General features: G+C 38.5%; 3 protein-coding genes across 3 annotated transcripts in view; 2 read left to right on the top strand and 1 right to left on the bottom strand.

Annotated features, from left to right (window-relative positions):
• Nucleotides 1-7,564, top strand: part of LOC135201807 (drebrin-like protein) — a 163,386-nt gene extending 155,822 nt beyond the window's left edge. Inside the window, 1 exon segment of the mRNA XM_064231075.1 lies at nucleotides 6,952-7,564. Coding sequence (XP_064087145.1) covers nucleotides 6,952-7,103 — 152 coding nt within the window. The 3' untranslated portion in view covers nucleotides 7,104-7,564.
• Nucleotides 7,565-16,757: 9,193 nt separating this feature from the next.
• The window catches only part of LOC135201805 (segmentation protein even-skipped-like), a 40,129-nt gene continuing 29,601 nt past the window's right edge, over nucleotides 16,758-27,285 (bottom strand). Inside the window, exons 3-4 of the mRNA XM_064231073.1 lie at nucleotides 18,696-18,964; nucleotides 16,758-18,100 (exon numbers count right to left, since the gene is read on the bottom strand). Coding sequence (XP_064087143.1) covers nucleotides 17,402-18,100; nucleotides 18,696-18,964 — 968 coding nt within the window. The 3' untranslated portion in view covers nucleotides 16,758-17,401. The remainder of the gene's footprint in view (nucleotides 18,101-18,695; nucleotides 18,965-27,285) is intronic.
• LOC135201804 (glutamate receptor 1-like) overlaps nucleotides 25,001-27,285 on the top strand; it is a 377,856-nt gene continuing 375,571 nt past the window's right edge. The window contains exon 1 of the mRNA XM_064231071.1: nucleotides 25,001-25,224. The gene's annotated coding sequence lies outside the window, so the exon portion shown is untranslated. The remainder of the gene's footprint in view (nucleotides 25,225-27,285) is intronic.

Here is a 27,285-nt window from a genome sequence, read left to right as displayed (position 1 = left end):
TTGTCTCCACCATCAAGGGATACAGGAGCATGCTTTCCTCAGTTTTTCGTCATAGAGGATTAAACATATCTGAGGACAAGGACCTCCATGATTTAATCAGATCGTTTGAAACGGTTAAAAGAACCTCCTCCTTAGTGCCTAGCTGGAATCTTGATGTCGTGCTGCTCTTCCTGAGGTCCTCAAGGTTCGAACCTCCCCATGCTGCTTCGTTCAGAGACCTTTCGATGAAGACTCTTTTTCTCTGTGCGTTAGCGTCAGCGAAGAGGGTCAGCGAGCTGCAGGCTCTAGAAGGTGAGGTAGGTTTCCAAGGAGGCTCCGCGGTTTGCTCTTTTCTTCCGGCTTTCCTAGCCAAGAATGAAAACCCTTCTTCGCCGTGGCCCAGGAGCTTCGAAATCAAAAGCTTATCCTCCTTAGTTGGGACAGAAGAGGAGAGATCTCTTTGCCCGGTGAGAAGCCTGAAATATTATCTTCAGAGGAAGAAAAGACTTGCCGCTAATGAGAGCAATCTCTGGTGCTCTGTAAGGGACCCCAGTAGGCCCTTATCTAAAAATGCACTCTCATTCTTTATCAGGAATATTATTAGAGAAGCACACACTTCTTGCAATCAGCAACAGTTTAACCTTCTGAAAGTCAAGGCGCACGAAGTACGGGCCATCGCGACGTCTTTGGCTTTCAAGAAGAATTTGTCATTACAAAACCTTATGAAGGCCACTTTTTGGAGGTGTGAATCAGTCTTCTCTAATCACTACCTAAGGGACGTATCGATTACGTATGATAAGTGTTTTGGGCTAGGCCCGTACGTATCGGCGGATTCAGTGCTGGGGCAGGGAGCTGAAACACATCCTTTTTAATCCTTTTTCCTGTTAGTTTTAAGTTTGAGTTTTTTGGTTGTACGAAGGAGGTTGCAGGAGGCAGCTCCTTCTTTCGTATACTAATGTTAGTATTTGGTTAGGCTGATCGGTTTGTGCTTGAGGGCTCCTTGCAATTGGGTAGTGATCGGCTCTGGCATGGTAAAGTGGGTGGATCCCCATTGACCAAGATCCTGCTTGGATTCTGCCAAGTAAGTGGACTCAGTTCCCATTGGTAGACCAAAGAGTTCTTCAGCCATAGGTCACGCCCTCGCTGAGACTCTTTAGGCAACGCAGACTAATAGACAGTAACTATCAAGTCTTCTGCCTAAATCAGGTAAGAAACCGAGGTTTATATTATGTATTCCTTTAACATGTGTTGTCCCCACTTTCTAAGTAAGTATGTGTCTCTTTCCCTCCACCAAGGGTGTCAATCAGCTAAGTATATATCTGGCAGGGAAGTTCATGTACAAAAATGATATTGTTAGTATACAATAAAGTTTTGTACATACTTACCTGGCAGATATATACGATTGATGGCCCGCCCAGCCTCCCCTCAGGAGACAGGTGGAAGAAAATAACCTGACAAGAAAGGGGGACTGGTTCTTACACCCGCCTCCCAGCGGCGGGTAAGGTAGATCACCTGACCTACCGGTAGCGTGTGCCGCGAGTTTTGAATTTTCTGTCGTGACGACAGAGACCTAAGCTAAGTATATATCTGCCAGGTAAGTATGTACAAAACTTTATTGTATACTAACAATATCATATTGGAAAGAATAACTTTGAAACTGTCTTGAATTTAGTTTAAGGTGATAGTTGAAGAAATATTTGGTGCTTGAACTAAAGTAGGCAGTTATAAACATTGAAATAGTGGTCTTGGGTAGGTTAATTATTAAAGTAGGCGGTTTAAAGCAATTTTCAGGGGGGGTACCAGGATAACACGGGTATTTACTTATCACGGGGGGTTCTGGGCCCTATCCCCCGTGATTAACGAGGCCCTACTGTAGCTCCCCCCACTTCAGGCTTTTACAGTCTAATCTTCGTAACCTCCAAGGCGGTCAGTTCTTGGAGGCCCATCCTAGATCTTTTGGGCCTGAACCGTTTCATTGTTTCCACGAAGTTTCGTATGGAAATGACACAGTCGGTGCTGAGGTCAAACGACACAGTCGGTGCTGAGGTCAGTCCAAAAACACGACTGGATGGTGTCAGTGGACCTCAAGGATGCATATCTCCAAGTTCCAATACATCCAGAATCTTGGAAATTCCTTTGTTTCTCAGGTCCACTGGGAACCTTCCAGTTCAAAGTCCTCTGTTTCGGACTAACCACAGCACCTCGGGTGTTCATGAGGGTGATGGCTCCTGTTTCTGCTATCATGCATCGTCAGGGTGGAAGTGCTTCCACATGAGAAGGTACCTGGACGATTGGCTAATCCAAGCCTCTTCCAGGGAGAAGGCCTAAGAGCGAGGAACTTCCATCTAAAGCTCTGCAAGACATTGGGGATTCGTATCAACACAACGAAGAGTTCCCTCCCCCTTCTCAGACTATTACCTATCTTGGCGTGGAGATTCAGACGCCTCTTTTGAAGGCTTTCCCAACTTGAGAACGAGTGCGGTCGATTATGAGACAAAGCGCAACTTGCAAAAGAATGGAGAAGTCATCTGGGTAAGATGTCATCTCTGTCCCTTCTAGTTCCAGGCTTTCGTCTCCAGATGCGTTCTCTGCTGGTACATCTCGGGAATCGCTGGGACTTTCGGGAAGAGAACGCAGTGATAATCTGGGATGATTCCTGCCTTGAGGATCTTCGATGGTGGTCAGAAGAGGCTCATCTGACCACCGGCGTAAGTCTTGCCCTCCCAATTCCGGACATACATCTGTATTCAGAAGCCTCTAATCAGGGTTGGGGCGCAGCCCTGAAGGAAGCTCAATCCGAGGGCCTTTGGAGGGTTTCGGATCGGGATGAGTTAATAAATTTTCGAGAATTAAGAGCCATAGAGGAGGCTCTGTTAAGCTTCAAAGATCAAATCCGGGGGAAAGTCATAGCACTTTTCAGACAATGCTACAGCAATAGTTACCTAAAAAGAAAGGGAGATACAAGGTCAGCAACTCTGAACATCGTCGCGCAGAGAATCTTACATTGGTGCGAAAGCCGCAAGACCTCATTACTCCCGCAGTTCATTGCGGGAAAGCCCAACGCCCTAGCAGATGCGCTGAGCTATTCAAAAGAAGTCCGAGGAAACGAATGGACATTAGCGCAAGAGGTAGTCCAATCACTGTTAAAGAGTTGGCCAGCCACGGTGGAACTGTTTGCCACAAGGTTGAACTATTGTCTCCCAGTATATTTCTCTCTGGTAGCAGACTCTATGTCTTGCGGGACGGACGCTATGCTCCACCTGTGGGACAATCTGCAAGTATATGCCTTCCTTCTGTACTGGCAAAGCTAAGAGGGTGCAAGAATACGGAGATGACCCTATTTGCTCCATTTTGGCCTCGGAGACCGTGGTTCCCGAATCTCTTGGAAGTGCTGTCCGAACCTCCGATCCTCCTGCCCCGAAGGAAGGATCTTCTCAAACAGCCTCATTTTCATCATTACCACAAGAATCTTCCTGTGCTCAACCAAGCTGCATGGAGACTGTACAGTGAACAGCCCTAAAGTCAGGTCTTTCGGAAGGAGTGGCTCGACAACTTTCTATGTGCCTGAGGAAGTCTACAAGGAAGTTATACCAGGTAAGGAGGGGCGATGTACCGTACCTGGTGCAGGGGACAAGGGCATAGTATTTGCTGCCCTACGATAGCAAAGGTGGCGGATTTTTTCTTTCCTCAGGAAATCCAAGTCTCTCTCTTACTCTACTATTGCAGGCTACAGGTCCATGCTAGCGAGCACCTTTAGGTTTCATTTACCAGAGATTTCTAATAGTAGAGTCCTTCATGATCTTAGATCTTTTAAGATCGAATGCCCGATTGTTCCGCTTTGGGCCCCTCTGGGATTTAGCGGATGTTCTAAAATTATTAAGCTCGCAAGCCTTTAAACCTCTGGAGAGTTTGTCCATACGAGAACTTAATAAGAAAGTTTTATTTTTTATATCACTGGCTACAGCTAAAAGAGTGGGGGAAATTCAGTATATCTCGAAATCAATTTCGTTTGCGGGGAAGGATTTGTATCTTGTATCTTCCGGAATTTGTGGATAAGTCAAAGTCAGAAACTAACCCCCTTCCGAGAGAGTTTAAGGTTTCGTCTTTCGAGGATTTCGTCAGAGGCGACTTTGCCGAAGTGCGTCTTTGTCCAGTGCGAGCGCTTCAGTACTACCTGTCGCTCACTGCCAAATTATTGCCACTACTGTGGTCATTATTCAAGACTGCTATCGAAAAACTCAATCAGATTTTTCTTAAGGGAAGTAATCTCCCAATCTCTTCCCAGAGACAGTTTCGGAAAACGATGTTCTATGCCCTAGAGCACATAGTATCAGGAGTGTAGCGACGTCATCAGCCTTCCTGAGGAATTTCTCAGTAAGCAGGATTTTGGAAGTGGCATCTTGGAAATCAGTGTCAGTATTCACTTCTTTCTACTTGAAAGATGTACAGTTCATTTCAGAGGGGGGTTACTCACTAGGGCCATTCGTAGCGGCTAATTCAGTGTTATGTTAGTTGGCAATTAGCGCGGGATCGGTAGGGGAAGTAGCAGTTTTATTGATTTCTCTTTTTTCGTAGATTAGTCTGCCTACTTTTCTGGTTTATGTCTGGGTTTGGTGTACTGTCCCTGGTAAGTATGTTCTTTTGCAGCGGCTCAGCTCCCTCATCACAACTTCTGGATTCATCACTCGCCTTGAGTGGACGACAGGAAAGATCTGCCCTTGGGACGTATTCTCCATACATTGGAGGCTAACAGCCACATGGGAGATGTTCAGTTTCCCTCCATACATGAGAGGTATATGATACCACAAGGGAGGTTTCTGGAAGGATCTGCCCTTGGGACTTATCCTCTATACATAGGAGGCTATACAGCCACTTGTGAGGTGTGTAGTTCCCCTCCACACATGAGAAGTTTATGATACTTCATGGGAGGTTAGACGTGACCAAGACGAGACTTACAGATCAGATTAACGTTGAGGTACTCGTTCCTTCCGTTTTCTCACCTGAGCATTGAAGGTAAGTTAACGGTATTAATCCAAGGTAATAGTTTAATGAGTTTATGCCAATGTACATTGAGTGGTCGGGCTGAAACAATGAATGAGCCCACCTCCAATTAAATGTTGTAAATCGGGTTAATTCAAGTGTTCAGGTGATGTATTGCAATATAGAGTTTTCATATTAAAACTAATGTTGAAATACCTACCTGAACACCTGAATGACTCCCACCCTCCTCCCCTCGTCAAATGATTAATTATTTAGCGATTGATGGGAGAGACTCGGTAACAATGTTTGCTGACAGTTAAAATTTTACCTAAGTGTTGGTAATTTTTGTGGGGTGTTGTTCTGGCTGGTCAAGTGTCCAGGGCTAATTCAGGTGTTCAGGTAGGTATTAAATTTCTTACTGAGATCAGCATGCAATATCCTTGCCTTTTCACAAATTGTCGCCTCTGACACACTGTCTCCTACAACCTGTTTTTTTGTTGATCGAAACCAATAACAACTTCTCAACATCTCCAGCTAGTTGCAATCTCTGTTTTTTTAATGACGTCATCCCTTTCACAACATCAGCTGCCTTGATTTCTTTTTTCTTTGCTAGGATGGAGTAGATTGTTTATATGGACGTGCCATACATCTTTGTGAGATTAGCCACATGTATGCCACTTTCATACTTTGCCATGAGTTCTTTCTTAAATTCTATAGTGTTTCTCGCCTTTTTTTACAGAAGGGCTGGCACTTGGAACTTTCTTTGGCCCCATGATGACTTATTTAGTAGTTGTGCTCGAATGAAAAAGCACAAAAAGCGATGAACACAAAGGCACAATGGGTCACAAGAGAACATGTGATGCTTTGTTTTGGTGCTTGGTACGGGCCTTGTCATGAGGTGGACCCTGGGAAGGAGCATTTCTGGGTGTACAAATTCCAAGGAAATGTATGAAACACGAGTCAAAATTTTGTTGGAAAAAGTCAACAAAAAGCGAATCGCACGAAAACCGGGGCATACAAAATCAGAGGTTTGACTGTACTAAGGTAACAAGCAAAAAACAACTCGTGTAAAAAGAAGTTAATTCATTCAGGATATGAAAATACATGTTAACTAATTATAAGGAATGAAAATGGCGAGGAGGCTAGGAAAAGTGAGATCCATATAGTTTAAGAGTTAAGCAGTTGGTAAGGTGTAAAGTAACCAGGAGTTAAGTCTATGGGAAAGTATTAATTTCGAATTATGAGTTAAGGTTTAGAATCGTTGAAATTTATCACAGCATACCTTTTCTTTTGTCTTGACAACTACGTACTTGAGAATATTGTAGGCAGTTCCCAGTTGTCGGCGATCCGGTTTTATGGGGCTTGTTTAGTGCTGATTTCCAGTTATTGGCAATGATAATAGAGTATTGGTACCAATACCTACCTAACAGAGGTGTCATTAGCTGGTTATCGACACAAAAATCCGGTTATCAGCACCGATAAGTGCTGAAAATCGCTGATTTTCTGTAATCAGCAATTTTCACTTATCATCAAGCCGTCAGAATGGAACCTCCACCGATAACCAGGGACTGCCATATTTAGGATTGGTAACATTGAAAAATCTTCCCACTGGACTTTACCACACCTTTCAGGTTTGGTAATGTCAGTGCCTGTTTTACAAACTGTATTTGTAGTAATTACTATTGGAATTCATTCCTTGAAATTTTGTCTTTGCAGTTTGCATTGGTTGGCATAACTTAAACTGTAATAGCCAACAGTATAATATATTTTCAGTTTTATGAAAACACTAGACTTAAAAGGAATTTCAGTTATAGTGCCTGGTAAAGATTATTTTAGTTTTGTAAATCTATGGAAATTATATACTAATTGGGTAGAAACTTTTTTTTTTCATATGTGGGTGGCTCCTGCTGGCTATAATTTCTAAACATATAAATTCCATTAAAGAAATATGGACTATTTTTTATCTATGTCATATTTTCTTTTAACTTTCAGCTGATGACACAGAAATCACTTTTGATCCAGAGGAAATCATCACCAACATAGATCAAATTGATGCCGGATGGTGGCAGGGAGTTGGGCCTGATGGAAGTTTCGGCCTTTTTCCAGCCAATTATGTCGAACTTATTAATCACTCAGGTGTCTGATTGGTAGCAGTTGTGCATTTATAGCTAAATGATTCTTTTGTCATTTTAAGTTTTAACTGTACTGCACTGACTGACTGACTGACACTTGAACTTCTCCTGTTTGGAAAGGTTAGCTGTGGAAAAAGGGTAAGACTGCTTTATTTACATGGAAATTGTGTTTAACCATGTTACTTGTTGTCTGTTGTTAATGAGCATTTTGGTATTCTTGAGTACTCTGTTTAAGTAATTTGTTGTAAAGTTTGGGAGTTTCAGGAATAACATGGCACTTAGTTTCTGCATTTAGGGACTACTTAGGCTGAGATAAGATTAGCTGGATTCTTTAAAACTTATTTATAAATAAAATTAAATTCTAATGCTGTACCAGTGATTCTTGCAGCTGGCAATACACAGTGCCCATATATAATCTTTTGTATCTGTAAACTTTGGATATTGCAGTATTAAATTAAAATTTAAAATGAATATTGGCTACATCTCATTTATTCCAGAGTTTATCTGCATCAATTTACTAATCAGGCTGTAGCATTTAACATTGAGTAATGCTGCTTCTTTTACACTGCTAATGTATTTGTGATATTTGCTAACTTTGTCACAGCATTGGTCTCTGTGACAATGCATACGTACATAGTTTTATTGACATTTTAAAGGTACTTTACTTTCATTGTATTTTGTGATCTTTTGAAGAAACTGCACACTGAACAGTTCTTTTGAATATTTTTTTTTCAGAAGAGGATGTGAGAAAGTATTACAGTTTACAGAATTGTAATGATTTGTTATTCAATTATATGATTTGGTGTTCAATTATATGCACCATCTGAATAAGGTGGGCAAAATAAAATTCTCTCTTTTCATAAATTATATTAATGATGAATATATTCACGTGAAGAAATATTAATGAGAATGCTGATGTCCTTCATTTGTACCAATCTTTAAATATAAAATATATACACATATTGAATTCAGAACAACTTAATTTTTATAAGATACATTATAGTATGATTAAATGCTCATTTAATTATTTACCACGCTTCTCAAGAAAGGAAAATGTATCGTGTAAATAATTAGACTAAAACCAGGGAATTATGTTAGGAATAAGCAGTAATAACTTCTATGGATGTGTGGGAGAATGCATTTAGGTTGACCTAGCATATGGAAGTTGATTTTATGTACATTAAGTACTTTAAATGATTTAAAAAGAAAATGTCCACTAGACTCTAGGGTAGCTTGAATGGGACTGTTAAACACCTTTTCCTGAATAGTGATTTGATATCCCCTTGTACTGACCTTAGTAATTTGCATTGAATTATTAATCTTACAGATCTCAGAAGGTGAAAGTCTCCAAGATATAAAGTGGCCACATATGTATTGAGTAACTTAGAAACTATTCCTGAGGCACAGGAAATAGCACAGTATAGTACTTTGAAGAATTTATAGATCCTAAACTGCAGTTTGGATAGTACTTGTAAACAATCACATGGGATGGGAAGGCTTGTTGGTAGATATCCACAGAAATTAATCATTGATGTTACCCAAGATGAGCAGCAACAGTATCTGAAACTCTGGAGATTTTAATGTCAACAATAATCCCATGAAAGAGTATTTATTATTGTGACTATAGAGTTTATGAAGGCCATAGACAAAGTAAAATAGTGACAAGTGTTTGAACAACGCTATACAAGGAATGTAAGTTAATATTTTTAAGGTAGCAGTGTAGATTTAAATCCAATTGTCAGACAAGGTTGAGGGAAATACAGGAAAGGTACATGGAAAATCAAGATCAGGATCAGGAATTAAAGGTTTTCCTAAAGAGGGAGCATTGGTAAAAGATAGATATTTTGTCTAGTAGATAGGGTACATGTGGTGTTGTATGAGACCCATTCAGAGTTGGGTGATGTCTATGGTTAGCCCTTTGAGACATGAGTATATTAACCAAGTGGTCTGATTAAACTACATAATACATAATAATAATAACAAAGAAATTATTATATGAGCAATTTACCTGTAATGTAAAGTTACTGTGACAATCACAACCATGAAGTATCGGTCTGTGTTATTATTAATCAGTAGTAGCAAAGAACTAGTGCTTGGTAGTTAGAGCAAGAGACCTAACTCATCAGTATGTTGAGAATTTGGGCACCATAATGGTTTCTCAGTACAGGTGAATGTGAATATCCTAACTGCAGTAAGGGCAATAAGAAGAAACCTTTGCCTTCCACATTTGTTAAGTCGTGTTGCTGCTGTTATTTTTGGGTTCTCCAGTTTACCATAAGGTACACTCTAAGGGTTACAGTGGTCCCCCCATATTCGCAGGGGGTGCGTACCAAACCCCCCCTGCAAATAGTTAGAACCCGCGAATAGTTGGAACCCCTATAAAAATGATTAAAACCTCCCGTTTTGTTAGTTAAAAACTAGAAAATAACACTAAAAATGTTTATACCTGGTTTTTTAATAGTTTTATCCAAAAAAGTGCATTTTATTATGAAATTGATAAAACAAATCAGGATTTTGTGGATATGTCTCAGAAAAATACCGTGAATAGGCGAATTTTCTGCGAATAATGCAGGGAAATTTTCCAGAGAGAAATCCGTGAATGCGTGAGTCTGCGAATATTGGGGGTCCACTGTATATCATGAAGCTTCCTTATTTGCTGCCAGGATGCCTTACTCCTGAAAAAGGTTCCTTAGAATTTTAATGACCACCTTTTCTGACTTGAATAAATTTCAAGTTTTGTTGACAGGTTGTGAAATTTCCCAAAATGGCTTAAAGTGGCAACTTCTTTTACACAGAAGACAGAGAGGTTTCTTATAAGCCCACATGAGGAGTTTTATGTAAAGATATGTAGACCCATATTTAAAATATCAAAGTAAAATGAAGACTTAGTAATATTCAGCCACTCAAGGTGCTATAACAGATTTAAAGATTATTCCATTAGTATGGCAAACTTTATCATAGTATATTAACTTTTGATATGCTATATAAAATGGGCAAACAAAAAACAAAGGCAACTTTTAGATGTTTTATGCTTTTAAAATGGTAACATATAAGGCTAAAATCAACAAGGTATGCTAGAAGTATCCTATACTAGGACTAAGATTAGTACTTCAAAGCTAAATCTTTTATAGAATACTTGATTCTGCATGCCACAGTGCATTGAGAGTGCTGTTCCATAATAAATGATTTGGTTGAACACTTAGTAGCAACATGATAACAAAGGTGGTTGTTCGTAAATTGTATCCATATGATCAGGCATTGCCTGTTAGGCAACCATTTTTATCAGATCTCAGTGAGGAGCAGGAATTTGTGCCAATGACATCAGAACACCACAGACAACCAAATTGATGAAGTGGCTGTGTACACAAAATGTAGTAAGCACATGTTTTTATGCTGCTTATTCATTCTACTCTTAATATTATACATATATCAGTATTTGGTTTATGTACTTTTTTATATCAATAAAACTTACCTGCAATCAGTTGGCCTTTAGTATATATTCTAGAGGGTTTGGCATGGCTGAGGAATATTGGCAAACAAACATTGTTTCAAAATTTGTGTACCTTGTCAATGTAAAGTGTAGGAGCATCAGCATGATACAAAAAGTAGTGTTGCCTCTAGATGTACACCTTTGGAGTTATACAGTCCCACATCAATGCATTTAACAGCTTGTAAAATGTCTTTGGTCCTTTGACATATAATTTTTAAGTCTGATTCATAACCATCTTGCATTTCCTGTAAAATCATTACATGTCTTCCCCTGGCACTTCTAAGCATTCACACTGTGCATCATTCCCTTTTTTTGCACCTCTTTGCTCTGGCAAAATGTAACAATTATAATGCAGCAGTACAATGAATTTGTACTCTGAACTCTGGAAACATACAGCTAACTCCGAAGACTGTATTTTGAGTCGGTTACCTGGGTGTGGATGTAGGTTTTCAATTTTGCCTGCCAGTCTGCCTGATGAACAAGTGTAGAAACTACAGGGCTAAGCTAGATCTGGTAGCAATGTTTGTTGCCAGATCCATGACCCTGGTTTTTGCACTTCTGACGTGAGGGCACTCATTTCCACTCCCCATCATGACCTAGTAACAATGTATGCCCAGCTGTCTGATAATGTGGACTCAACCTTAAATAGCATTTTGTAGCAGGGAAATAGTTACTCCCAAGAATCTATACATGTAAAGCTGTAAATCATTATTTTAATCTTCATGCAGATTCAGGGCTGTCCATAATAGAATTTGGAGCCATGAGCTGATGGTATAGTAGTAACTTATGCATGATGATGTAGGGAATGTAAAGTGGTTATATAATTGAAATCAGATGTAATGAAAAAATTTGTTGGGAATAGGTAAAGTGGTAAAGATGAATGCAGTTCAAATGGAGAAATGAGAATAAGAGTAAACTTGATCAAATTAGGCAAACCAAAGTCAAATAGGTGTCATTGGTAAATGAAAATAGGAAATTTGAAATGGCTCTGTATGGATCTTTGGCCTTTTATGTGATGGAGGGCTCATGTTCATTCTACTTAAAAAAAAGTAAGGAGAAATGATTTTAGGTCATAGAAGTTACAGTGTGAATCCTAATGACTTTAGGAATTTACTTTTGTTTTTATGAACATTTAAGAATTAAGAAAACCTTTGTTGTCCTTATTTTGAAAGGAACTTTATTGTTTGAAATACATTTTTTCAAAAGATGATGTATACTGACTATTTTGTACTATGTTGTACAATTCATCGAAATGCCCGTAAAAGCAGAAATGGTGAAAAAAAAAACAGTTTAGATGAGATAAGGTAATTGTAAGTTTATTGGTAAGAAAATAGTTTTAACATATTATTTGATAATCTAAGGTAGTTTTAGTGACAGGAAAAATTCAGATGTAGCTACCCATCAATGTTATGAAGATGGGTAAGAATAACAGGGAGGTACTGAGAGAAGCAGGGGGATGATTATGGTGATGAGTGAAAGAGAAGCAAAGATTAAAGTTACAGAAGAATCGGGAGCCTGTGGGAGACTGGTAGTCTAAAAGATGACGTCCTTGAAGTGTGACATGTATTTGTGATGGACTTTTAAGAATTAAAGAGGTGAATTGTGGAATGTGGAGTTCAACATTTTGTAAAAACCAGACTTGGAGGACTTGAGGACTCGTTCTTCCAGTCTTGGTTGGCCTTTGTACATGGTGACAGCTTGAGCCTCGGTCTTGCACCTCCTGACCTTGGTGACGAGGAACAATGCCAGGCCAAGGCTCCACTTGGTGATATTCCTCAAATGAGTAAACATGATTTAATATTAATATAACTGTTAAGTCTGATAAATGAGTCTGTCTTCACATCTGTTAAAACTGAATACTTTTTCATGTAAAAAGCCCCAAGTAACTTTAGTGTTTACTGAAATTTAATTGAAAATAATTACGACCATTATTGAGATAGCTCTATTTTGAATTGTGGTTTTATATTACCTTTGTAGTTATAACAGGAATAAAAAGTACTGTACGTATTTATACCACATGCAGTAAGCAGTTACATCCATTTCATATTGTAGTGGTTAGCAACATTTATTAATGGTTATTAGACCTAATTATTTTCAAAACTAATGGAAACAAGTCTCCAATCACACAAGAGGTAAATATTTCCTATAGTGCAGTTATTGTGAAATCTCTACCAGTAAGCATCATTGTTTTTCAAGTAATTTTACATTAAATTTTTTATGATGTACAATGGTATTAAAGGTTTTTGACTCTTCATGTGAATGGCTATGATGGCATGCCATTGCCTCTTATCATCATGATTGGAATCACTTCTAAATTAGTGTTCAAATATGGTTTTTGTTACAAAAGTTCTTCAGGCTCAAGTTCATGTGTCAAAAATTGAGTGCATTTTTAGAATTATTATTAATAAGTATGTAGTCAATCAGAACTTTGGAGTCAAAATATCTAAGTCAGGACTAGCAAGATGGTTTATTTTACTCTTGCAGACTATTGAGTGGGGGCTGATTTCATCTAACAGGGCACAACTGCGAATGATTTTCAGTAATTAAAGTTAATTACTAGCTTTGTGGTTGCCACTGTTGTCAGGTACAAAAGTTTCTAGTATCCAGCATGCTAAATACAGAGTGCCATGCATTATTAGTTTTATTTAATAAGTTGCATTTCTGTTTTCTATTGATATACGTATGCTTAGCATTATCAAGATAAACTCGTTTTGAGTTCATCAATGTACAGTCACCAAATTACAAATTACATTTTACTTCAACAAAATTTTATGGTATAGAACAGTTCAGTTCTGGTTATTTCTTCACCTTTGTATTTGATGCATTTAGTCAGTACAGTCTGCTGAAATTATTCTTAGATTGATGATTCAAATCAAAACTGCATTGGCTGTAGAACAGTTATTCAAGTAAAAGTGATTGTTTATAAATCTTGTGTATCATTTCGAGTATATTTTTTGTTAGGTAAAAGACTGCGAGTATATATAAAGCTAAATTTGTTCCTCAGTTACTAAATCACCGAAATTAAATTCAAATCTGTAAAATCTACTTTTATGGATTAAATTGATTGTTTTTTTTTTTTTTTTTTTTTTTTTTTTGTGATTGCAGTAGAAATGTATAACCTAGAGTTTGAGCATACTGTGTTGACTCTAACACCAATTCAGACATTTAATCCTAGGAGTGAATTCAGACTTAGTCATGGACTTAGGTGCCTTGTACTTGAACTCGGACCCAGTCTTCTCTGATGATAAGAACTTTTGGCTCAGACTTATTCTTCTCCTTGGATGTTGTGGGCTCGGAGTTAGCCTTGGTCTAGGAAATTTTGGGTGTAGAAGAATTGGAAAGCATGAGTTTGCAAGTTAAGGAGTACAAAGACTTGATAAAATATTAAGGGAAAATTTTTTTTAGTAGTTTTAAAAGAAAAGCTGTTGGCATTGGAAAATGTAAATTAGGAAAAGGATAAGTGAAATTTAGATCTTGCAATAAAAATACAAATAGAGATGCTTTCAGAAGAGAATTCTATCTTGTGTCAACAGACCCAAGTATTTTGAAGAGTATAAACTTAGAAAATTGATGAAATGCAAAACTATATGGGGCAAAAATGTAGTCTTTAAGACAATTCTGTGAACTCTGGCAGTAAACTTTCTCAGTATACCTTATTATATGTTACCCGAGTTGGCTTTCACGGCTAATTTTTATTTTATTTTTGTTGTTGTCAGCTATCTTTCTCGACTTTTCATTATTCTATGTGCTGTTTTACAGTAACTTACTTTACACTGTAGACTTATGGTTTAGTAAATTTGTAGTATCCAAATGCTTGGTATTTAGAAATTATGTTTGCTTTATACTGAAAAATTTTTTTACCTAATTTTTTCAGTTTCCACTTACAAAATTTTGTATTAGAGTGACTATACAGTACATGTTTATTGCAGCAGACTGATTGGGTTAGTGTGCAATAAGAATAAAGTTAGCTGAAATTTTTATTCTCATGGAAAACATGAAATTGTAGAACTGTGATGATGAAGTTTATTGTCATGGTGTTGAATTTAAAGGGCTGGTTTTCACTTTGCAAAACACTATCCTCTTTTCAAGTGACTGAGTTTGACTTCAAGGCTCACCATCTCTCTCGTCACTATGGAAGTACAGTGGAACCTCGGTTTTTGTACATAATCCGTTCCAGAACCTCCCATGAAATCCGAAGTGTACAAAAACTGAAGCAATAATTCCCATAAGGAATAATGTAAATATAATTAATGCATTTCAGACCCCCAAAAATATTAACAAAAGATACTTTTTATAGGTAATAAACACTTTTACATCCAAAAATCATTAAGAAACTTTTTATAGCAATAAACACAGTTTTACATACAAAAAACAATGAGAAATAAATATAGATTACTAATGAAATGAATAAGTGAATATTTAACACCACTTTTACCTTTATGGAAAACACTTGTTAGCGTGTGGGAGAGGTTATCGTTTGGAAGGGGAATCTCCCTCCAGAAGGACTTCAGGTATCAAGGACCTATCTGGGGTTACTTCTCTGTTTTTTACTGGCTCTTTCTGAGGTTACTTCCTCTCTGCATTTTTTATGGGCACTAGGACCACCTTGAGAGTTACTGGACCCCTGTCACACAACTAAACTGTCCAGAGACATTTGCTTTTGGCATTTCTTTAAAATTTGCCCCAGTTAAACACTGCATTTTCATTAAACATGTTGGAGACATGGATTACAGCTTCTTTGTTGGAATGATCATTCTCTACAAATTTTTTTACATCATTCCAATTTGCAAACATGTCCTTAATCCCTGAAATAGGCACATTATGTATGCCCATTAATTTTTTTAATTTTTCAAACAAGCCTCTGCTGGCCTTAAATTCACTAACAGCAGCACTTGTTTTAGGCATTTTCTCACTGAGATTGGCATGCAACTTCCTCCAACACTTTGCTACGAGTCCTTTCTTAAATTCTATAGTGTTTCTTGCCTTTTTACAGAGAGTCTAGCACTTGGAACTTTCTTTGGCTCCATGATGGCTTATTTAGCAGTTGCACTCGAATAAAAACGCACAAAAACAACGAACACAAAAGTAGAATGGGTCACGAAAGGAGATGGGATGCTTTGTTTGGGCGCTCGATGACTGGGCCCCAGATGGAGTGTTTCCGAGTGCACAAAAACCAAGGAAATTTATGATGATCGAGACAAAATTTCATATAAAAAAGTCTACGAAAACTGAATCGTACGAAAAAAGAGATACAAAAACCGAGGTCTGACTGTACTATAATGTGCATGTAATTGTCAGTTTTTGAAAAGTCTTTTGTTTAGTGTTATTACAGTATGTAATAAACGCAAGAATCTTGGCATGAAAAGTTAATTGTAAATTTTTAGTATTGTAACAAATACATACATACTTAGTATAGAGAGCTGAAAGTGAAACAAAGGGAAGCAAAGAGGCATGATACATTTAAGAAGACAGTGGTGCAGCACAAATAATGTATGTACTGTTATTTAGTTCTCTCCGGATGCAGGTTTGAGAGATTTCTTATCACATTTAGCAGCTGGGATGGATGGGGTGGGAAGCCTAGTCAGTGAAGTTTTTTGGTGGTTGATATAGTAAGCCAGATTAAAAAATAAAGTGCTTACACGGATGACCCAAGCAAGAGAGCTATGCCCTTGAACACTAGGTAAAAATTGGAGCAAGCAAGAAAATAAATTTGTAGAGTGAAGGGGAAGTAGAATTTAGAAACAAGACAGCATAGGACCAAAACGACTGTAATTGTTTACCTATGAATGTTATTAAATGTTACATCAGCGCTGTTGTGTATATAGTGGTGAACAAGAGAGTTAGATCTACTTGATCAGCAAGGCCTCTGTGGAATTATATGAAAATATGTATAGCATTTTTCTTATTGATGAACTACTTAGTTTATTGCTTGGAGATTTTCTGTACTACATATTAATATTTGAACCAATTCCCACGAAAGTATTACTTCATTCTAACCTTAATTTTGTTGATGCAAAGTACATTATGTTAATGTTGTCAGAAATGTCAGGATTTCTATATAATTAACCAAGATATTTTAATATATATTTTATTAACTACATATACTTCTCTACAATTCATGTACAATTAATTACACACACTGTTTACAGGAATCCACAATGACTAATGTATGAGTATCACAGGGTAAAATAAAGCAGAATCGAAATCTGAAAAGCACCTTTTTTTTTTCAGAAGGAAGGAATGTGACTTAACACTGTAGTAGTACCAAAAATTGTGTCTTAAGTCCATGACAGACTATACAGCATTTCTTATGATTTTTTGCATTGTATAAGTTTAATTGCATGTACAAATAGGGTGTGAAAATTTTTATTTCAAGATTACATGGGTATTTTCAGTTACTTTATTTCCATAGGGAGTTTTTTCCTTCATCTCACATTTTCCATCAAATAAAGGACTTGCAGATAAATAAACTGATTAAGGATATCTTTTAGATACTATTTTACATTCATTAACCATACTCTAATTATATCTAAAACAACTATTTGTACCTTTACTAGGAATATAAAAAGTAGTATTTAATGTCTCGCTTAACTTTTGCAGTCATTTGAACAAAAGAATTTTAATTTTTTAGTGGTTTATTATTAGCAGCCATTATTAACCTTGGCATTGTCATTTTGTTAGACTGCTGTGTTAAGTTATTGTAGGGATTCTTTGAAACATGGGAAGGCTTCCAAAGCCTTCTTAAGTACAGCTAGTAAGTTTACATTAAATACAGGAGAATTAAGAGCCCACCTTTTGAGAGAAATTTACCATAACATTTTTATGAGTCATCACGGTAAGGCTGAAAGAGTGAAGGAACTGCACTTGTCTTTTGTGGACTCAATCTATCACTTCCATTACCCTGGCCTCCAGCAGTTCCACTGTGTGGTGTTAATGTTGAAGGACTGTTATTAGGAAGAAGTGTGCTGGGGCCGTTTGAGGAGGTGGTGTGGGATGGCGAATCTAGAGTTGGAGTCAAAGGATGAGAAAGTGGAAGTGATGGGTACAACAATCCACAGACACAAGAGTCTCCAACTTTAGGAGAATCTCTGAGTGGACATGTTGCTAAGTGTCCACCTACCAAGGGCCGTGGTGAGATAGGTGTCGGTGTTAAAGGTGTTGAAGTTAATGCTGAATGCACTTCGTGTTGTCGAAGCTCTCCTGCCCTGAAATAAGGTGAAGCCAGGAAACTAGAGTGAGGTCGAGGGTAAGGTGCAAAGCGGCCTAAAGATGGTGGCTGAGTTGGAGCAGTGTATGCTAAGGGCGGGGTTGCTGCACCTACTCCTGCTGCTGCTGCTGCTGCTGCAGCAGCAGCTGCCCATGGTGTCCCTGGAGAGAATGTTGGTGGCAAGTATGGTGGATAAGCACCAGTGGCTGCTGCAGCATGTATAAGATAAGCAGCTAAAGCTGGATCAGCATAGGGCCATGCTAATGTCATCCTCTGACGTTTGTCCTTCATTCGACGGTTTTGAAACCACACCTGGAATGATTAAATTAAAATGCTAAGTGGAAAAAGTATTGCAAACAATTATCGTCATTACCTGAATTGTGCAAATCCTACTGTGATTCAGGGTGATGGGTAGATCACAATGAAAAAGTAGAGTTGGCTCCTTTTAGATAATTTTGTGATCAGTGGACAGTTACGTCAGTTGAATGTTTAACTTTCAATCTCTTGTTCATGTTGCAGACTCATTTGTTTATAGGAAAAATATAACCTTAATAATTGTACTTTAATGAATAGCAAATATACTTTACTATGAAAATAAGAACGTAAAGAGCAGGTATTTTAAAGCAAGAATATCTTACCCAGTGTGTAAAACAATACTGAATTTATTTAGTAAACTTGGGGAGATACCTGTGAGTTTTTATGACTAAAAAAAAAAGAAACCAAAAAAAGCAGTATGTACAGGAATGGTAAATATGTAAAGGAAATGGGAATACAAATTTCTTACTTAGGTTTCCAGTTCCTTGTTATATGTTGTAACAATAATTTTATCTTAGTTTTCAAGAGTTATCAGAAATCATGTAATCTTGCTCTGTGCATATCCAAAACAACTGAGTTGAGTAGAACTTACTTTGATTGTAGATTCAGGAAGATTGAGTTCTTGTGCCAGTTCACATCGTCGTGGTCGACTGACGTAATTTTCTTTGTAGAATTCCTTTTCCAGTCGAGCAATTTGTTCCCTGGTGAAAGCTGTGCGGTACCTCCGAATCTCTGCTGATGACTGAGCCCCCAGTGGTGACTGGGTGGAATTTTGTTGTGGTGTTGGCTGTTGCTGTTCACCTGCATTCGCAGAAGTGGGAGACGAAGGACCATGGCCTTTAGTTGGTAAATCACTGTCTTCTGAAATGTGAATGAAAATGAAGTAGAGGTTCCATTCTCAGTGTACGAAGGGTTATATTTAGTCTGAGCAGAACACTGCTAATTTAGAATAAAACCAAAGAAAAATACTAATTGTTGGTGGTTTCCTCGTAAAGGAAACGTCTGATTTGAAGCATTAGTTTTATGTTTCAATTTCAAGGGAATTAATACCTCTGTGCTTTAATCAGATCATATATCAGAGCCTGTACTAGCTAGCCTCAATAGCCAGATGGCGACCATTGTCAAACTCAGTGCTTTATGTAGTTAGAATTTATACAGATAATGGGATACAGGCTTCAATCCCTTCAGCCAGATCTTCAGTGAACAATAGTTGTCACAGGGAAGGTATCAATACAATGGACTGTCAGCATGCAATGGGTGCAGAATAACACAAGAGTGGGTAGAAAAAGTAAAGGTGACACAAACTTTGCGGGCAAAAGGAACTAAAGAAAGGGAAATGTACAGTTGTTCTCAGGATTAGAAGAAGAGAAAAATCAAGAGTATAGTTGCTTGTTCATGTTGGGTTGGTACTTTTGTTTGAGGTTTGCTGATCTGTTTCAGGCTGTGGATATTAGAATAGTTTAGAGGCTCCATAAAACCAGTGTTTGTGTAAATTGAAATTTCCGCTATACAGAGTTTGAGCAATGGGAATCTCTTCACTTTTGTGATAAATTAAATGTTCTACCCAATACTCGATATACTGCAGTTACACAGAAAAATGTAATTAAGATGTGAAGAAAACTAATTCCTTACGCTAACACCTGTAATGTGCCACCAGAATACGTCACGGGCAAAAACGTCAATGGAAAATCAAAGCTTCTGATATTTATGCTTTGTCCAAATGGAAAATGAGGTATATATAACAAATGCAAGTCTTCAGTTTAAGGAAGGTTAGGATTACCTTGCCGCCGCTCAATATTCATTCCTCGAAAGTCACGATGTATCAACCTGCATCATATCTCTGGCACTGATCATTATTAATGCCGTAATTATTCAGCCCATGAGTAATATGCCTATTCTTCAACTTCCTCAGCTCCATTATGCTCAGACAGTCAACATGATAAGACCCTTTAAATTCCGTCTGTTCTTCCCTTTAGCACGCCCTTTATGCTCTTCACTCACGCCCTATCCTTGGTTCAGCCCCTCCTCTTCTGACTTGTACCCCACCACCAGCATTGAGGGAGCTGGGGACTGGGTAATCCCCATTAGATTTAAAACCAAGGCAGTTAGTTTTCTTAAGTTCAGTCCAACACCACTTAGCGGCGTATAAGTTATTCTCGCAGGTGATCTGGCCAATTACAGCCAGATTTAAAGAAGTATACAAGCATCTGTCAAACGCCTCTTCTCCCTTCCCAAAACGCGCTCTAGGAGATGTCGCATCTCTATGAATTTATGGCGTCAACCCTGCGGCTGAGAGAATGGAGATCCCCCCTTCCCCCCAACCCTTCTCTCTCTCTCTCTCTCTCTCTCTCTCTCTCTCTCTCTCTCTCACTACATTATCGAAGATAATTTTGTCTACGGCAGCGATTTCAATCTCTCAAAATGAAAATAAGAACATAAAAACTGAAAATGGTTTAGATTTGCTAAGAAAATGTGTTGAAAAGTGAAAGACTATTATAAGAAATTATTATCCTCTTAACCGTCTCTTCCCAAGCCATCATAGCACACGGGAAAAGACATGAAAAGTTACTCAAAATAAAAAGTAAATGAAAAGAAAGAAAACTTTTATTCGGGTAATGAAACGTGACTAGTTGTTGATATTGGTTGGTTCTCGGCCGTCCTCATCAACACCACCGCTAATTGTGTTCAGGAGTACATTAAGAGAAAGGGAGATGCGGCCCTCCCACCTGTCCTGTCAAATATCGCACTCGCTAGACTTATAAAACCAACCCTGGCATCCCTTAAGGCTCATTTCTCCGGGATGTTTGGCTCGATAATCGCCCCTAGTGGGCGATTTGAAGCTGTTTATAATTGCTTATCGGCCGTTATCAAAGTGTGGCAAATTATTCATGCTGCGAGATGACAATTCATCCATCCGCAAGAGAAGAGCTAAGATACAGTGCAATAAAGTCATCATCCAAGGAATTAGCGGGAGATAAAACCAGAGAAAAAAAGAGAAAAGAAATAGATATAACGTTGCAAAGGGCGGCCCGGGAGCTATCAAATTCCTGCCGACCACTTAAGATACCAGAGGAAACTCTGGCCATTATGTGCTACTTATTACAATGGGATTAGACATCAGTGGAGCCTCGGGGCTAACTATTCTGATTTTACGGGCGTCGTGTGTGTTAACCGGGAATCGAGTACAGAAAAAAAAAAAAAAATAAAGAGAAATCTTGGAAATTCCTCTGTAGAAGAATAACTCCGTTGGTGTGCGAGAATCGATTCAGTTGTTTACATTGAGAGAGCAGGCTATTTCTCTCCCGATCGTTTTGCTGTGGCTACGAAAAAAAAAAAAAATGAGTCTCGCTATAGGATGCGACACTGGACGGGTGTGATTGTTATCAGCAATACAAAATTTTTATGCTTTTTCAACTAAGTTGATCATAAATAGAACAATGTACAAGTTATCCGATGTTTTTGTTTAGCAGCTGAATCGCGTGGAGTACAATCAATTTAATTTGAGGAGGAGAAATTGAGTCTCAATAAGACCGATGTCGGCGAAAACAAAGAAATCAAGAGCAAATTGAAAATCAAAGATAGAAGAACAAAGGATTCCTTCAGTGGAAGGAAAGCAACAAACCGAAGTTTCGCCTTCCAAATGTACCTCGGATCTGTAATAATTGGGAGGGCGCTGGGCACTTCTGATCACCTCTTGAGCAGTCCAAATTAAATGTTACCTCAGATAAGAACAGAGGGGTCGCAGTCGCATAGGGGAAGTGGTGTATGTCTGAAGGAGGGAGGAGAGATAATAACGTAACAGAGCTTTATTATTTCTCACTTTGTTTCTTATTATTCACCATCAGGCATATTATTTATTGAATTATCCCCCTCGTGTATAGTAGTACTGCATCGGAACTGCATTCATTATGGATTCAATTTAAAATGTTCTCTGCCATTATATATGTGTTCATTTGTCATCCAGAATTAAGGTGAAATTTTAATTCATTACTGATTAGACGAGCTCTTTTCATCACCTGATTTATTGCGCGAAGAAGCATGACATTCACAAATATCACAACAAACACACACACACACACACACACACACACACACACACACACACACACACATATATATATATATATATATATAGATATATATATATATATATATATATATATATGAATAAACTATACAACCTTTTTTTTCTGTCTCTTGCCTCTAAAATGAAGAGAATTGTGACGCAATGAAATAAACAAAGTGAACCCATGTGTCAGTATTATATAAATTTTTCCAACATCAGTTTGGATTTTTGTGCTTCAAATTCTGTGGTATATTTCAATGTCTGAATGTGAATTCTGCATCGTATATTTAATTCTAATCAGGATCTTTTACTTCAAGTTATTAAGTTTTAAGAACCATACTCATGATGTTGCGGTGAGAAAAAAAATTTCATCTTTAACTAATTTGAGTGGAAGTTAGGTTAAAGAAAAAAAAAAGGAAAGAAATGATCGCCATCTGTTTTTCCTTCACTTCTTGTTCCTCCCGCCTTCATTAGCATCATGATGAGGAAAAGCGTTTTTGATGCCATCATTGACTTGTCTGTCAAACCGAGGAGATAAAGGGACCAGATCGCTCTTGCAGTGGCTGGACTTGAAGCAGCACTCGTCCGCTCTCGTCAACTATTTTCCTCTTTCGTTTAGCGAAGACCCGTTGTGAAATCAGATACCGGGAAAGTGTTAAAAGACCTGCCATTAAAATGTCGCTTAGTGTCTGTTATAATGGAATCTGCCCATTAGCTTCAGCGTCAATTAAACCTCCCATAATGCATATAATATTGGAATTCCTAAGCAAAACGAACGGAGCCCCGGGAGAGCCTCCTTAATTGACTGTTTATAAACAAATCTTAAGAGAGGTTCACGAGTCTCCAATTGGGAGAGGAGATAAGCGGCCCTGATCAAAGCCGACACGCGGCCTGCTGTTGTGACACATACCGCCTCCCCCTCCCCTTCATCCTCCACCTCCTCCTCCTCCCGGTCCTCCCCTTCTTCTTCCTCCTTCTGTCTCCCTTTCTTTTCGTCCTCTCCTTTGTCTCCACATCATCCTCCTCCTCTTTTCCCATTTTTTTCACTTTATCTCTCTTATTTCGCGTTTACTCCATTCACGTATCACCCTTATCTTCCCATTGATTGATTTTCCTACTAATTCCCATTTCGTTCCCTGTTCCCCCTTCTCTTCTCTGTATTTCCTCCATCATCTGTCATTCTTCTCCTCCTTTGTCTTGGTATTCTGACGAAAGCCCCACTAAGTTAATTTCATTACGCAAGAAAGAATGGAGTCATTGCTGGCGTTACAACTGCCGTGGTCACTGTCGCCGATTATTATGCGAGGAAAAGCTACCTTACCTATAGCCATGCCTTTTATAGAGAGAGAGTATGTCAAGTTACTTTGTCAAAAAACATTTAGAATGCTCGCCTTCTCTGTAGACCTATACATAGTAAGAGTTCCTGTAATCCTGCAATACATTTACGAAAACTGTCACAGTCACAGTGCTCCGCTTTCATCTGAAACGCTTTATGGAAAAAGAATTTCTTTGGTTGAGCTACTTTAAAACGATCTATTTTCATAATAGCCATTTATACCCTTGTGGGAACTTTTTTTTTTACAATATCGTGAATGGTTCTTCAGTAGTGTGTCGTTAAATATGCAAATTTATTTTCAGGTTTCATCTTTCCTATAACTCTACGGTAGTTTAAGGCACGTTAGTTAAAGCGCAGTGAAATGGGCAGCATCAGCAAGCTTCATTGTGATTGGCTGATTGGGTCAGAGTCAGAATGAGCAGACAGCAGATAAAAGAGCGGGAAATTGGCAACTGCCTTCGTCGGAGGTTGGTTATTTCACACAAGTCTTCCGGTCCAATAAGGAAGAGGGCAATAGTCTTAAATGTTCCTGAGTTGTATCTGTATATTATTTGATGAAGGGTTAGGTACCCGTGTTAATTGCATCGGTTAATTATTTCATCATACACTGAGCTTTACTTCATACGTGCATATAGTAGCGCATTTACTTAAAACACACACATTATACATTATGTATATAAGATATTTAGGTGTATGTGTTTTCCCTTAAAAGAGAAAGCATTCGTAGGTACTACCATTCCAGTTTCAGCAATGTTTCTCCATTCAGGAGACTGCCGCAACAGTCGAGTTACTACCAGGTTTTTAATTCACTGCCTAGGTCAACGGTCGCGCAACTGTAGCAAACGGAACGTTAACATGATGTGTTATGTCCCTAGGGGAATGGGACACATGAAGTCACGATCACTATTACGATGAATTTTTACCTTTGATATACACTAAACTGCCCTCAAGCAGGGAGCATCATTTTCCCACCATTCTCTCTCTCTCCTTGATTATCGTTACCCCCCCCCCCACACCCCCTCCCACGCACAATGCTCATACAGTTTGTTGGTTATCAGTTTGTATTCACGTGTAATTTTATGAGATCACGGGCAATAACGCTGGTTAGTAATACTGTAAAAAGCTTATTAGTAATTGCTTGACCTAAACAACTTTATCAAATACTCTCACTAATTCGTATTGATTGTTTTCATTATGGATGCCTATCAGTAGGTTAGCATGGTAGATTCCACTGTTGTGTTGTCATGTGTCTGTCAGTTTGCACTCTTCAAGTCTGAACCCTATAACGTAACTGGGTACGCGTGAAAAACTAGTTCTCTGTTCCCTTGATAAGATTACTTTGTCACGGATGGTAGTTTATAACTTAAGACATTTACCACGCATCTGTTAATCAAACTATTACTTGTGACTGTGGGAACAGGAAGAATGCAGTACTGGCCGCAAGCGATTATTAAAAAAAAAAATGTCTGGTCAGTTCTAGTATTGTTAACTTTGTTACTACAAAGTTATTGACTTGCAGTTATTGTTGGTGATGTGTCGTTTTTCCCTGTAAGCGGATGGTTATAACAATTTCCCCCTCTTTTCTCTCCTAGATAGCATGAGACTTGCTTTCTTTTGTTGTGTTTGTGTTTGTGATCAAGAGGCTAAAGAGCCGCACTGGGAGCAACTGGTTTTCTAGTCCTAACTTGGGTCGACCCACGTATCGTTGGTACGGCAAAGGTAAGTGGTTAATCTAAGCCATAGATGTTTCATATATATCTAAGCAAAAGATGTTTCATATATATAGTTGTTAAATAATAGCGTTAATGCTGTAGGTTTGGTTGTCCTGTCACACAGCCTTGGCTGGTTAGCCTATGAGTACAGACCTACTACCATTCTTTGTTTTTGTTAGGCTTCATCACTTGAAAGACTAACGATACTTGCCAGTGACAGATAACGCCACTTGATGCGAAAAGGCAGTTAGAATATCCATAATCCTTTGCTTGGCACAGCCTAGTATATCACCACGGTGCGTTTGCAATGGTAATTTTAGCAAAACTATTTATTTGAATAGGTTAGGTTCGGTTGCTGGCGAAAGAGGAGAAACACTATTGAAGCAGCTCCACCGTTGGAAGGAAAAGGACTTTTTAAAAACTATATTGATTTTGCTATTTGCTCATATTCTCAAACATTTGGTTCTCACATTAGGCTTCCGTGATCAGGTTATGGGGAACGAAAATACCTGTAACAGAAATATACAAGTCAAATTTTGGTGTTATTGTGGCACATGTCGACGGGTTTATTGCTCAGGATTTCACGTGTGAGGTTATTGTGAAAAGCTACGTAATTAATTTGTAATCGTGTTTGCATCAAACCCTTGTCAGTTCCGTCAAAGTCAAGAAACGATTCGCAAAGGTAACGGAAACAAAGGCTAGTCCTACTCAGGGACGAAAGGAGTGGTTCATGACGGTGTATAGGGGCGTTCGATGTGCACTTTGTGAACCGCCTGTGCAGGTTTTAATAAGAATGTTGATGTTTCAAATGCTCACTTTTTCAGTGGGTTCAGCCACACTGAAATGTTGAAATACCCATGTACCAAAGACTGTCGTGTGTGTGTGTGCGTTCTTTTTTTCTCGTTGTGGCACCTTCTATAAGAGGAAACGACTTGAAACACAAATCCTAGGCATAGATCGGAGCACTTTGTTTCTATTGTTTGTGTGTTTGTGTGTGTGTATGTGGGCCTGGCTGTGGTTGTTGGGGGAAGTCCGGAATTGATAGGAACTTCACATTCTCGTATATATTCTATATTCTATTTATATATATATATATATATTTTATATCTTGGCGTGTTTCAGGCTTAAAGACATTTTGTAGACATAGTAGAGGTGGGACTCAATTATTATAATTGATATTTTTCGTAATATACACTTATTCCTATGTAACCAACTATACAATTGAAGGGAAGGGGTGTTGCCGTGTTGGACGCCCTAGGGAAAACTCGTAAAACAGCGAGATAAAACAAGTGTTTATCTTGATGTCGGACGGCAGTAACTTTGAAGTTACACTACTTTTTTCATTCCTTGCAGTCCTCCCTCTCCCCTCTGCCCTCCCCTCGAAAAGAAAGAAAACAAAACAATCTTGAGGTGATTATTATCGGTTCGGGAGGTGGCGGGGAAGGTGCATCTTAAATAAGGGGACTAAAGAGAGTTTGTTTGAAATCATTAGACAAGTGAAGGTGCATAATACAATTTATTCTGGCCCCGTTGCGACCTTCTACAACTGCAGTCGGGTACTAAGACTGTCAGCTTTATTTCTTCGTCTCTGGTTGTCTTAGACGAAACGGGTTCAGTTGTTTCAAGGAACAGATGATTATAATTCATAAAGAGTTTTGGTATACTTATGCAGAACCGGAAATCAGCAGTAGAGATAACACTGTGCTGGCAACCAAGCAATGGTGCATTAAGAAGGGAGGGGTGGCGGCGTCGGCAGGGAGGGCAGAATAAAGCCCTTAACTAGCTCTTGCTTCATTTTTTTAGGGAAAAGTATATAAATTAGAATCCCTTGAGTGGAGGTGGGGGGGGGGGGGGTGGCCGGTGTAGTGCCCCTTAGGACCCTATCTAGAACCCCTTTCGTTCCTTTTACTACACCTCCGTTTATATTGTCTTTCTTTCATCTTGTTTTTTTACCCTCTCCTAACAATTGTTCCATAGTGCAGCTGCGAGGTTTTCTTCCTGTTACACCTTCCAGACATTTTTTTATCTCAATTTCCCTTTCAGTTAATAAATCTTGATAAACTTTCGA

The sequence above is a fragment of the Macrobrachium nipponense genome, chromosome 28 (genome assembly GCF_015104395.2).
Source record: "Macrobrachium nipponense isolate FS-2020 chromosome 28, ASM1510439v2, whole genome shotgun sequence".
Lineage (NCBI taxonomy): Eukaryota > Metazoa > Arthropoda > Malacostraca > Decapoda > Palaemonidae > Macrobrachium > Macrobrachium nipponense.
This window is presented reverse-complemented; position numbering and strand designations above follow the sequence as displayed.